The sequence below is a fragment of the Zonotrichia leucophrys genome, chromosome 14, assembly GCF_028769735.1.
Source record: "Zonotrichia leucophrys gambelii isolate GWCS_2022_RI chromosome 14, RI_Zleu_2.0, whole genome shotgun sequence".
NCBI lineage: Eukaryota > Metazoa > Chordata > Aves > Passeriformes > Passerellidae > Zonotrichia > Zonotrichia leucophrys.
In genome coordinates, this window is record NC_088184.1 from 8,467,585 (window position 1) to 8,480,975 (window position 13,391).

At 52.7% G+C, this 13,391-nt stretch overlaps 1 protein-coding gene across 3 annotated transcripts; it reads right to left on the reverse strand.

The window, feature by feature from the left end:
* Positions 1-3,230: 3,230 nt before the first annotated feature.
* Positions 3,231-11,395, reverse strand: CLEC19A (C-type lectin domain containing 19A). 3 transcript variants are annotated; one of them, XM_064726149.1, is made up of 5 exons: positions 11,199-11,395; positions 5,949-6,114; positions 5,366-5,459; positions 4,523-4,638; positions 3,231-3,753 (listed from the first exon to the last, which is right to left on the reverse strand). In XM_064726149.1, exons 1-5 carry the CDS (start codon positions 11,287-11,289, stop codon positions 3,612-3,614), a joined length of 609 nt encoding a protein of 202 aa, XP_064582219.1. In that variant the 5' UTR covers positions 11,290-11,395; the 3' UTR covers positions 3,231-3,611. The 3 variants fall into 3 exon arrangements, with proteins under 3 accessions (XP_064582219.1, XP_064582220.1, XP_064582221.1); XM_064726150.1 differs by having other exon boundaries at positions 4,506-4,638; XM_064726151.1 differs by having other exon boundaries at positions 3,621-3,758; positions 4,506-4,638.
* Positions 11,396-13,391: the final 1,996 nt, after the last annotated feature.

Genomic DNA, 13,391 nt, shown 5'->3' on the forward strand with positions numbered 1-13,391 from the left:
CCACTGGGACCCACACAGCACAAACCCTGCTCGCCTTCCCCGTGCCCCACTGCTCCTTCTCTCCCTGCTGCAGACATTTGGGATGTGCTAAAGCTGTGGGATTTAACACTGACCCCACTGCACAGATGGGTAATGTCATTTATCACAGGGCTTTGTGGCTTGGGGTTTTTGGTGAGGGGGCTCACTGCTGCAGCCAGTCTGTAATGTTCTCTCTGAGCTGCTCAAAGCATGGTTTTGGTCCCGAGATATTTTTGTTCTCTGTCAAAGGGAACCACTCTGCGGCATCCTGGCCTCAGGGCAGGAGCTGAGCCACTGCTCAGGCAATTAAATCCAAGGGAAATGCACAAGAAAAAGCTCATTATTCAGCCGTGCAGCTCTTATTCTCTCAGTCATTTATGGGAGAAAAAAAATCTTAAGTGAATTAATAGAGGAAAGGACAGCCCAGCCCAGCCAGGCACTGGAGCAGTCAATATAATCACTGGGGAGGAAAATCCTCACCAGGCTGTGCCAGGGCACACCAGTGTGCCCAAAAGCTGTGACATCCATGTCCTGTGTCACAGCATCCAGCAGCACGTCTCAGGAAACAATCAAAGTAGGAATAAAAGGAATCAAAGGGTCAGAGGTGCAGGCAGGCCCATCCTTCCCCACAGCCATGCCAGGGCTGGGGGCAATATTGCCTCTACAGCTCAGAAATGGGGTACAAGGAGGGGAAGGACTATTTTGGTTCGCTCCCAGGCTACATCACACGCTGTTCACACTTACTCCAGCCTTCATGCATTACAAAAGAATGTGTTCAACCCCCAAGAAAATCAGTGCCATAGAAAGACCCTTGGGAATCCATCACTTGCAAGTGATGTGCAGGAAAGGTGGCAGAGAGCCCTGCTGCTGCCAGGTTTCCCATTGCCTGCACCACAGAGCGAGTCAGAAGGGAGAAATTCAAGATAACAAGGGAGTGAGGGGTTATGGGACACGGAGAACAGAAAAATAAAGAAGTTCAGCCTGGAATCTGGAGCTGCTCCAGGCCATGCAGAGTCTGGAACCGGCCATGCCGACAGAAAGGGCGTGGCCCATCTTTCATCAAGCCAGATCCACTAGAAGTTCATTAAGGAGGTGAAAACTCCTGTTGTTTTCTGAATTTTATTTGATTACTGTGAAACAGAAGACACTGGCAAGGACAGAGGGTTGATTTTTAAGCAAAGACCCTGGAGCCAAAGGAGAAAGACAGGGGGGCTGGGAAACAAAGCCCCTATTAACTTTGGTCCTGACTTTCAGGTCATGCATGTTCAGTTCTTTTTACCTGGAAATGAAGATGTTAATTGGAGGTGACAGCTTTCATTGGGCTCCCCATTAGCAATATTTTGAACCACAGTAGGGCCCAGATCTTCAAACACTTTCCCAAGGGAAGGTTTTAACCTTTCTTTTGAAACATCTCATACCACTTGCAGGGAAAAAAGACAGTTGTTTGGCTGGAGGCATACCAATCCCCAGCCGTGATGAACTCCCAGCTCCTCTGGGCAGGAGGCACAGCAGGAGCAGGGAAATCAAACCGGGGAGGGCAGCCTGGAGCCAGCACCGTGCAGCAGCATCCCTGGATGTCTGTCCACCCCGTGGGTATCTGTCCATCCACCCCCAGCCCTATCTCGGGGACAGACTGGGGCACGGCGAGCCCCAGGGGACACTGGGCTGTGCTGTCCCCACTCCTGTGCTGTGAGCCCGGAGCTCAGCACACACGTCCTGTTCCACACTTGGCTCTCCAAACCCTTTTTGGCCACAGACCACATCAGCTTTATCCACCTTGCTGCATCCAAGAGCTTTCTCTTTAAACAGCTGGTTTCTTCACACACTGTTGTCATCCATACATAATTTATCATTTTCAGGTGAAACAAAAGCCTCTAGAAACACACCCATTGCTGGAGTCCAGAACTGAAAACTACACAAATGGCTAACTTTCCATATAAATATATTAATAGTGTGTATATTAATTTTAAAATACAATAAAAATAATATAATTTGATTTATATGTATTATATATATTTTTTTTTTTACAACATCAGGGATGACAGCACTTTCTCATTTTAGAAACTTTTTCCAGCACAAACATTCCACTTACAACACCATTATTACCCCTACCAAATTTTGCAGTTTCTCTCCAAGTGGAAACATCTCAGCTGAAAGCTCCACTGCCATCTGAGGAAGCAGTTCCAAGCTCCCACAGAGGCCTCAGCACTGACCTCAATTGCCCCCAGTGTGATCACTCTGGAAAGGCTTTGTTTTGGAATGCTGCATTTCTAAGATGGTGGCACCAAGGGGGACCAGACAATTTTATGGCAATGCTTTACTCATCTGAGATGGGTCAGATCCTGTGGCTTTGCCAGAACAGGGGCAAAAGGGACTCATGGCTCCCAGGAGGGGGCAAGGAGCCCCTCTGCACAGGGCTACCTGCAAAGCCACCTGGGTGCTGCCGGGCTGTGGGGGATCAGAGTTCACAGCCTGGGATCCCTGGGGAGCACTGGATTTATTGTCTCTGACTGGCTCCAGAGTGCCCTTGGAGCTGTGTCCCCTAAGGAGGAGCCTGGTTTTCTCTCAGTAGTGCTGCCTTTCCCTTGGGCCCTGGCACCAGCACAGCCCCACTTACACCCAAACCCTGCAAATCCATCCCTGTCCAAGCAGGAGTGTCCCATCTCCACACAGAGCAGGTCAAACAAGGCACACGAGCTGCCACAACCACACACACCTCCCCAAAAATATTTACCTGGGAGACAGAAATGCTTCTGTGGTGCCAGCAGATGACATCAGCAGGGACTTAGGGAGGAAACATCACCCCACTAGGACATGGGGCTGCAGCAAACTCTGCCCAGCCAGGACTGGGCTGTGAGGATAGGCTGGCCCCCAGCTGGTGTGTGTTAGCCCCTCTCCAGCTGCCCCAGTGCTCTCCAGGCAGCCAGGGCCAAACCCCTGCTCAGGGATGTGCTGGGCTCTGGGCACTGCCTGGCCCCCCACACCTCCATGGCGCCTCTGTGCTTGCTGGGGCCAGGCAAAGGGCAGGGTGAGCACACAGGCTGCCCCACGCACCCCAGAAACACTCAGCATCTATAAAATGAACTTTCCTAGGCAGCTGCTTTCCCCCAGCACACAGAGCAGGTTGGGGGAAAAACAACTTCAACATGAAACCCCAAGGCCCCAGGGAATCACTGCTACTCCAGGGCAAGAAAGACAGCGGAGCCTCCACCTGCTGTTTGCAGTTTATTTTAGCAGAGAGAAAAAGAACGTGGACAAGAGGCATTTTGCATAACTTAACAGAAAAGAACGCTTTTCCTCCACTCTTCACAGATCAACAGGCAGAAGCATTTCCTACACATGGCTATTTTTGGGTGCTAAAAGTTTGGTGTACTGGTAAAATCACGGGTTTCCTCTAACACACTGTGATGGTTGGTCTGAAATCCAAAGCCAGACTCAGGCCTGGGGGCTCCTCTGCTGTTGAATGCAGCTCCTGTCAGTGCTGAGTGCCAGGCTCATCCCCACCATCCTCCAGCAGGGATTCTGCAGCCAGGGACTGGCTGGGGATCCAGGCAGCTCCATGGCCCTGCCAGCCCATCCATGTCCTGGCTGTTCTAGCCCAGCACAGCTGAGGTGACCCAGAATGAAGGGGGTGTGGGCAGCAGCAGCAGCAGCCTCAGTCCAGGGCCAGCGAGGGGATCTTGCACACAAAGGGGAAGGCTCTGCCACAGGCGTTGTCGTTCCAGGAGCGCAGTGCTACCCTCCAAAAAAACACAAAGCATTAGCTGGAAAAAGGCAAAAGGAGGGAACCAAGCACTGCCCTTGGCACCAGGGCCTCCTGCCACTGTGGGGGGCTTTCCCTGGATGTGCTCCCATTTGTGCCACTCACTGTCATGCTTCCTCCCAGCATCCTCACCTGGGAGATGTGAGAGGGGAGGCTGGGCCCCAGCTTGGACTTGGTAGTGGAGGGGCAGCTGCAAACACAGCCCTGTTCCCCCAAAATGATCCACAGGCTGCCCATGGACAGACATTTAGGTACATCTGGGGGGCCTGGACACATCTGGCTGATCTCACCAGCAGGGAGAGTGTGAAGTGGGATTTTTGCACAGGCAGGGTCTTGTCCCACTTCAGCAAGATGTCCTGGCCCAAGCATGGGAGAGATAAGCTGGCAAAACAATGAGTGTTCCCACAGGTTTCCCATGGGGGAGGAGAAATGGGAAAATTTGACCTTTGACTAAATTTGGTAATTCTTCAAGGCAGCTGATGCTCCTGCTCTGCTGCTGCTATGGGAGAGGGAGATGGGAGCAGAGGGAAAATGAGTATGTATGCATATAAATACATGGTGAAAAGGAAAACACCTTTTCACTGTAAAGAAAAAAGAGAAAATAATACTAAAAAATTAAAATGCAAATCCTCTGCCTGCCAGCAACCTCTTCAGAAAAGCAGGAGCCACGGTGGATTGAATTTACTGCCACACAAATAACACTGAGGGTGCCCTGGGTGCTCACCACTGCTGTGTCTGTACCAGATCTGCACACAGTCCTCCTCCTCGGGGATGGAGTGGATCCCATCGTCAGGCTGGCTGCCATCCCAGTACTGGTAGTCGTAGGAGGAGCCATCTGTCCACTCAAAGTGACCCTCCTGCCATGAGGCCAGCAGAGAGAGGCTGTCACCACAGAGCTGTGACTGCAGAGGGTGGGACGCCACCCCCATGCAGTGCCCACCCCCATTCCCAGTGCCACACAGCCCAGGGACACAGACACCACTCAGCAAAGCCCAAACAGCACGTTTGGGTTTTACTACTGGAAACTTGCCAAGAACAGCCCCTCACAATTTTCTCACCAGGGGAAGCCCAGAAATCAAATCTATATATTTTTAACACCCCCACCCAGTTCTGCATTCCTTTTCCTTTTCCATTCCTTTTCCAATATCTACAAAAAAATTGCTGACATGAGACTCCATTTTTCTTTCTAACATATTAGACTATATATTTCCAACATGTCAGCTTCCGAAAGTCACCGAGTAGCACAAGAGAGCAATGGAACTCGGTGGTTTTTGACACTGAAGACCTTTTCAGTTAATTTGCTCTTCTTGGACCAGCAGTACAATACTCTTTCTATTAATCCTGTAATAAAATGTGATATCAGTAATTATTGGTTAATCTATTAATTCTAGTAACACTTCTATTTTGAAAGCAGACTGGAATGGGTGAAATAAGTTTCTCCACGTGCTGCAGCACAGACTCTATGCCACCTCCTGATTAAAGGGATATAAGGAGCAAAGAAGAAAACCAAGTGGCTTTCCAGGAGGAAAACACAGAGGTGAATTTTCCAAAGCCTTTTCCCACAGGATTCCAGGGAGCTCCCACCTGCCGTAGGTCATTGAGTCCCGTCCAGATGTCGGTGGGGATGCCGGGCACGCGGCTGTTCACCAGGTCATACACAAAGACGTTTTCTTGCCAGCTGGCAAAACAGAGCAATCAACAGGATATGTCAGCAAATGGTCAGGCATGTCTCTAAGTACTCATCCGACCACAGGACCCATGGGCAAATGGGTTCCCTGCTTCTTGCTGCTGGTGGTTACTTTCCCAGGTCTGTGCAAGAGGAGTATAGTGTTGGTGAGAGCTGGGGGAGAGGGAGTAGGGAAAAAGCCCTGTGTAATCATGTTGTACTTCTATCCCTTTTTCAACAGTAAGAAACCACAGTTTTGGGAAATTTAGGGAATACTATGCCAGTTTTCCTGCCAGTCCAGGAAAAGGCATTTATTTTCTATATTGCCTTTGTGTGACCTGTGCATCAGCCTTGACTGGGCTGCTGCTGCAGAGGGGTGTGTGGGCTGGAACACGAGCCTGCAGCTGACACAGAGGCTGTGATGTGGGAATGGGACTGTGCCCCCAGTTTCCTTCCTCCCCAGGCTGTGTCAGTGTGGGATGATGTTTCTGCACAGCTCACCTGTGGATGGAGGCCAGCTTGGCTGACCTGATGCCGATGGAGAACTCGGCGCAGTAGAGGTCGGCCTCAGCCCAGGTTTTGTTGATGGGGAAGTAGCGGTAGCAGTGCCCTTCGTACTCTGTCCAGAACAGTGGGCAGGAGTAGGCATGGACTGGCTCAGGCATGGCTGGGGGCAGAGCACAGGACACCCAGCAGCTGGTGGTGAGACAGCTTGGCCAGGAAGCTGAGCAGGTGATGGAGGCAGCAGTGCCCAGCCCTGCTCTCCCACCTCACCCAGGCAAATGACCACCAAACACATCCAGGGAAAACCCAGCTGCTGCAGGAGCCATGCAAAAGTTTGCAGAAATCAAAACATGTTTTAAACAAGTTGTGGGTTTCTCAGTTTCAGCATCTGCCTAAATCAGGAGGGACATTCCAAGCTAGCTTGACATCATTTCATCATTTTAGGTAGAGGATGCTTAAAATAAAGGCACTCACATTTGCTACTGGGGAAACCAAGATAAGGGCTCCTCTTGTCTCTATCAGCACCACTGGAGCCACAGTGCTGAGAGGGGAGCTGACAGCCAGGGCTGTGGGGTTAAGGCTGGGTTCTGCCCTCCTGCAAGGACAGCCTGCACCTCCTTCCCCCAAGGAACCCCCCTCCACGCCCTGTCCCTGTCCCTGGATGCAGCTGTGCACGTAGGCACAGGACCCCAGCCCAGGAGCAGCCAGTGAGGCGCGCGTGCCGCTGGTGGTGCCAGCCTATCCAAGAGATATCCCACCACAGATGACAGGTTATCCAACAGATAACAGCCTATCCAACAGATATCCCACCACAGATAACAGCCTATCCAACAGATATCCCACCACAGATAACAGCCCTGCCACCCTGCGGCTCCTCCTCCCCTGCTGCTTTTCAGCACAGAGGGGAAGTTGTCCCAGAAGAGGCCCCTATGGGGGCAGGATGTCCTTTTGGAGCCTTTGGATTTGCCGCTGTCTAAACACAGCAGTGGCATTAACACATTGCTCCAACCTCCTCCGTGTTCTGCTCCCCGTCGTGTGGGGAGGATGCAGCCCTCAGGACCCTCAGGTCTTGGGGCACACAGATTAACTCTCTTGGCTGCTGGTTTGTGAACGTGGGGGATTGCCAGCCCCCCTGAGGCAGTTCCACATCCCAGGGAGCTGTGGCTGGGGTCAGTGCTGCTGTGGAGGCCAGTGGGCAGTGGGCAGGGTGGGTGCAGGGGGTGAGGGCAGACGTCAGATGCCATCAGACCATCCAAGCAGGTTAACAGCCTCGAGCCCAGAGAGGTCAGGGTGGTGCCTCCAGCACTGAAGGGCCAGGGGAATGGCTTTCCTTGAGGGAAGAGCAAAACTGCCAGCAGCAGCAAGGGATGTGGCAAAGGAAAAAACCGCACAGAGAAAAAGAGAGGCAAGGTGAATCCAAAGCAGCTGTGTGAGCACTGATAGAGCCAAATCATTCCCTGTGCCAGTGCTGGCAGCTCTGGGTGATAATTGCATCTCTCATCAGCTCTTTCCACATGGGGATCTCCGAGTGTTCTACAAACAGCCACCAGCCAGCCCACGGGGTCCCTGCTGTCACATCCCCTCCGGGTGACAAACCACAAATGCAAAGAGTCTTTTTTTCCTCCTGAGCAAGGCCAAATCAACTGCCAAGCCCTGAGGGGCTGTCACCCCATCAGCCTGCCTTGGGACCCCCAGGCATCCCTCCAGAGGAGCTGGGACTGGGGGCAGCTCTGCACCAACAGCAACAAACCCTTGAGGGGCTCAAGGGGCTCTCCCATCCTCAGCACCACCAATTATGGGCTGTGGAGGATAAAAGATAAGGCCTGCTGGGCTGGGAGAGCAAAATAGCTTTTGGGGAGAGTGGGTAAGATAAAGACAGCTCAGCAGCAAGGCAGAGTTCAGATCTCTGATTCACACCCAGCCATAACTGCACTGGGAAAATCCTTAGAAGAGACCTAGGAAATGCAAATTACTTCAATGTAGCAGGAGAGCAGGACCAAGAACCCCAAAAGCTGATGTGATTCCTGGAGCCAAGCCCTCCTCCCCTCATGATGCTGGCCAGGGTTCCCTGTCTCCACGAAAACTGAAGCAGAACAAGGGTCAAACCTTCAGCACGAGGCTTCAGCTTTACCACCAGCTCACAGGTGGTATGTACCCCCAGAAAGGACAGCCTGGGATCTGGTCCTGCTTGCAGAGACTCGTGGCTGCTGTTCCTTCCTGCCAAGGACAGCCCAGAGGCCTGTGCCAGACAAGGCACCACCAGCTGTTCCAGCAATTGGGGTTTTGTTTTAGTGCCTTGACAAATTCCTCACCTCTGGCAGCATGGTGGCAAAATTCACAGGGCTTCACCCAGCAGCATCTCCAGCAAACGGAGCTTTCACTCCCCAGTGCTAATTGCAGTGGGTGCCCCACTGCCCTGCCTCAAAGCCAGGCACCCCAACTCCAGGGAAAACCACCCTCAGGCATCCCAATTCCAGGGAAAACCACCCTCAAGCACCCCAGTTCCAGGGAAAACCACCCTCAAGCACCCCAGTTCCAGGGAAAACCACCCTCATGCTTGCTCAGAGCAGCTGAGAGCAAGTCAGAAATTGAGACAGCCCTGCTTTGTTGTTCCATACTGGTTCCCATTAGGTAGCATTAATTTGATGAGCTTCAGTGAACCAGAGGTGCCTGAAGGAATTTAAGGTTAAATATACCAAAAAGGAAAATATGGGAGGTCAGCTTTTAATTAGCACCTTTTCTGTTAGGTCAGGATCAGAGGCTTTGTCTGTCTCTTTGGAGGAGAACTACTGGTCCCAGTTTATCAGGCAGGAACAATTAGGGGAGCTGCTTCATTCGAAATATTTGTAGCAGAAAAACCATAAGAAATCTGATGTAGGGTTGTGAGTATAGGGCCCTACTCATGGCTCTGCAGGAAAGCCTCACAACCCCAGCCAGCAGCTGTGTGTGGTGTTTTGATCTAGAAGGTGACAAGGGAAGCATCTGGGGGCTTTTTAGATCAAATCCTCACTTTTAAGGAAAGTGAGAATTGGGTCTAAATGACCAGCAAAACTGCTCTTCCACACAGGGCAGGATCAGCACAGCCAGTGCCTGCAGCAAGGGGGTCCTGCCAATCCCCAGTCACTCCATCCATTTGTCCCCAAATTCCTGATGAAAAATGACTGCAAGAATCCTTTCTCCCTTTTTTATTTTTATTTACAATGCAGCAGTTTTAAACGTAGGACCATGTTTTAAAGCAGCTCCATCAAAATAAATGTCCGGACTTGGCTGAGGATGAGATTCAGATCAAGCAACTGTTACTAACTCAGAAAAGCTGGAAAACAAATATTTGGGGTCAGAAATAAAGTTTTGTGCTCTCTGCATTTGTGTCAGTGCCAAATTGGAGCTTTTCTATTTATTTACTAGCTGAGCCCCACTGTAGAACTACCAGGAAAATCACTTTTCAAAATCTTACAGAAGCTGGCACTGCTCTGCCAAAAAAGTTTCACTTCCCCAGCTGGCTTATTTCCAACTAGAAATAATTAAGTGAGAAAATCCTAGCCAGTTTCACAAGGGCTTCTCTTCATTTCAGGATGCTACTGGGAAAAAACCTACCACCAGCTGCATGGCTCCCCTGGACTCAGCTGGTGGAGAGCAGGTTTGCTCCTGAAAACTTCATCCCAAGGAGCAATGCTGCCTCACTTGCAGGGATCTGCAGGTCTGAGATGTGACATCTGGGGCTAGGACAAGGTTGGCAAGAGATGCCCAGGCAAGGAGGGCTCCTGAGGGGCTAAGCTGGGGTACCAGCTGAGGCAGAGCTCCATCCCTCCACATCCCCCTTATTGAGCAAACCCACAGAAGAGGCATTTAAACAGGGCCTTGGAGGGCAGGAGTGCGTGGCAGGGACTAAGACAGTGCTGTTGTGTGATGTTAGGATGCCTCCACTCACCCATGGCTTTAGAAGCAACTGCTGAAGTCCTGACATTCCAGTCACCATGGGCAAATAATGCCACCTTCATGTTACTTGCAATATTTGTTTTTCATTAACAGATGAAAGAGTCTCACACTGAGCATCCACCTTTGAAGGATGTGATCAGGGGAGGGACCTTGGTCTCTGTATCTGGGGGCTGTATGGAGCTACAGGGGAAGGTATGTCCACTGATGGACAGCAATCCCACAACTGGGCAATATTTTACACACCTTGAAGTGTTTTTAAGGCACTGTGACAAGTTTTCCAATAAAATATTAAACATCAGATGAAGGGAGGGACATCCTCTCACACCAAGGGCATTGCTTTGTAAGATTCTTTAATGAAACCAAACTGGTTTTAGAGCTTCAAATCCTCTGCATGTTTGGAGTTGGGAGGCTACAGCCAATCCCAGCAGCAATGCTCTTGCAGCTGGCACTGACAGATAGAAGTTATCTTGCAGAGTTTTTCCCCCTTAATTAGTTTTGGCAAAGCTCCCACGGATTAGGCGTCTGGCAGGAAAGCCAGGCTTGTATCGATCCCTTTTCTCACGATCTCACCAAGCAGCACTTAAGGAATCCCTTTCCACTCACAGCCCCAGTAAACCAACAGGGCTCAAACAAACTTGTGCAGCAACTCCCACTTGCACTGACACCGTGGAAAAGTTTGGAAGAAACCCAAGTGAGATTCAGCAGTCAGCAGCAGCTCGGAGCAAAGAAGGCGAATAACAGAGAATCCTGTGTTTGTTTCACACACAGTAAGTGTGAATAAACGAGGAGCCTGTCCTGTTGGGCTGCATGGCCACAGCCCTGCACCCTCCATGAGCGTGCAAGGATTGCTGCCACAGCCCTGCACCCTCCACGAGTGTGCAAGGATTGCTGCCACAGCCCTGCACTCTCCATGAGCGTGCAAGGATTGCTGCCACAGCCCTGCACCCTCCATGAGTGTGTTCATTCCTGCCACAGCCCTGCACTCTCCATGTGTGTCTCATTCCTGCCTCATTCCTCACACCGGTCCCACGGCAGGGCACGGCTCCGAGCCGCAGCAGTGCCTGTTGGCAAAGGCCGAAGAGCTGACCTGGCACACAGAGACACAGCCAGCCCAGAGACCTCTGGCATCCCCAAGCAAGGACCGGGGCTGCCCTTGGCGCGTCCCCATGGCGAAGAAGAAAGTTGATTTCAAGGAAAGTCAGGGATTTCTGGAGCGGGGGGAAGCCAGCTGCCGGCCCGGCGGGAGGCACACGCTCCTTCCCTGCCCCACCATGCCCGATGAAGTCCCGGCTGCCGGCGCCGAGCACTCACCTTGGCTGATCTTGATGTTGGTCTGGGGGAAGGCCTGCGCGGCCAGCAGGGCGGCGGCGAGCAGCGCGCACAGGGCCCGCCCGCGGCCCATGGCCGGAGCCCCGGGGGTCGCTCTGCGCTCGGGGTCCCGCCGGCTGCGGGTCCCGCCGGGCTCCGGCCAGCCTGGGGGTCCCTTCGGGAGCGGGGGTCGCGCTCGGGCCGGGCCCCGCGGGTTCTGGGGCGGCCGCCGGGCGGGGCGGATATAGGGGCCGGGCTGCCCCCTCCCCCGAGCGGCGGCTCCTCCGCAGCCCGCCCCTGGCCCCGGCCCCGCTCAGCGCATCCGAGGGGACCCGCACCCTCAGCGCTGCCCAGCCCGCCCCCGGCCCCGGCCCCGCTCAGCGCATCCGAGGGGACCCGCACCCTCAGCGCTGCCCAGCCCGCCCCCGGCCCCGCTCCGCTCATCCGAGGGTACCCGCACCCTCAGCGCTGACCAGCCCGGCCCCGCTCGGCGCATCCCAGACGGGACCCGCACCCTCAGCGCTGCTCCAGCCTGGCCCCAGCCCCGCTCCACGCAGCCCGGACGGGACCGGGGTCCGTGCGCTGCCCCAGCCCGGCTCGGACGCACGCTGCCCCCCGAGCGCTGTTGTCACCCCCCTCGGCCGCAGAGGAGTAAGGACATCATCCCTGCTCGCCCCCCAGGCGGTGTTAGGTGTCCCCATCCCGCGGCGCCCCTCGGACAGTCCGTCGCCTCGGGGGTGACAGACGGGACCCCGCTGCACACCGGGGAGCGGCGGCTGCGGCAGCGAACACCGGGGAGGGAGGCAGTGAAAGGCTTCAATGGCTGCAGGGCTGTGGGGCTTATTAACGCGTCAGTGCCCCATTGTGTGGTGCGTTTGGCTTGGCTTGGCTTGGCTTGGCTTGGCTTGGCTTGGTTTGGTTTGGTTTGGTTTGGTTTGGTTTGGTTTGGTTCAGGGGGTGGGGTTTGTTGGTTTTTCTCCCATGTTTGGTTTGGGATTTTTTCCCAGAGCAAGGCAATGCGCTGACACGCTTAAAGAGCCTGGAAGAAGGATCCCCCAGCTGTGCCCGGGGCTCCAAGGCTGTTTCAGGAATTCGCTCTGTGCCCTTCTGCCAGGTCTGTGCTGAGTCCATGCCGTCATGCAGCAGAAAACCTGATATGATACAGCAGTCTGTACCCATGTAATCCAGCGTGTCTCCTTCCTGTGGTCAACGTTTTGTTAGACATAAACTTCAGATTTTAAAAATCACTGTATAAAATCCTTTTCTAACTGTTGCACTCATAAGGGAAATAGTACAGACACAGATATACAATTTAGTGGTCCTGTTCAATTTCCAATTTGTGCCTTAAATCAGCACTGAAGGAACTGCTTAGGAATACTCTCAGTGCTGTTCCCTTTTTATTCTTAGCTACAGATTAAAATTTTCAGCATTTTTGACCCATTTTTAGAGATTCAAGTATAAACAATTTGGGGTGACACCAAGCTTTCAGTACAATAAAGCATCCAGACTTGCTCCAGAAACAGTAACTCATTCAAACAACTTTTCTATATTGAGTTTTCTTCATATTAAATAAAGCCTTTTAAGAACACCTCCCCCCTTCCATACATTGATCTGAAATTATCTGGCTCAAGGAAAAGCCTACTGCTACAGCAGAGCACTAAAAATTAAGGAATTTGTATTATTAGAAGTCAAGACATGTCTTTTCCCTTCTTTCCTGTGTGCCATCCTCAGATAAAGCCAGTGTTATAAACAACTTTTAGCAAACTATGGAACAGAAACCTTTGAGCATATTAATCTACTCCCAAAGCACGAATATTCATGTTTAAAGAGGGAGCAGAGATCCTGACCAATTTTTATGCTGGTTTCTAAAGCCAGACTCATGGCAGTGGTGTTCCCCAGCACAGCTGGGAGCTCTGAGCTGCCCCTGAGGCACAGCCCCGAGCCTGGCACAGCAGCCGGGCACCAGCTCTGCTGCCAGCACGGGGACAGTGCAGGCACGCCATGCATGCAGTGCCAGCTGCAGCTGCACTTTGGGTTACCTTCCAGCTTCACCAAACATCAGTGTGCTTCACCTGATGGCTGCAGCCCCAGCAGCACGGCCACGATTCATCCCTCCTGCTCCTCTCCCTCCCTCGCTGTTCTGTTTGCTCTGCAGGCCAGGAGCTCCCCAGTCTGCTTCTGTTCTGCTCCTACTGA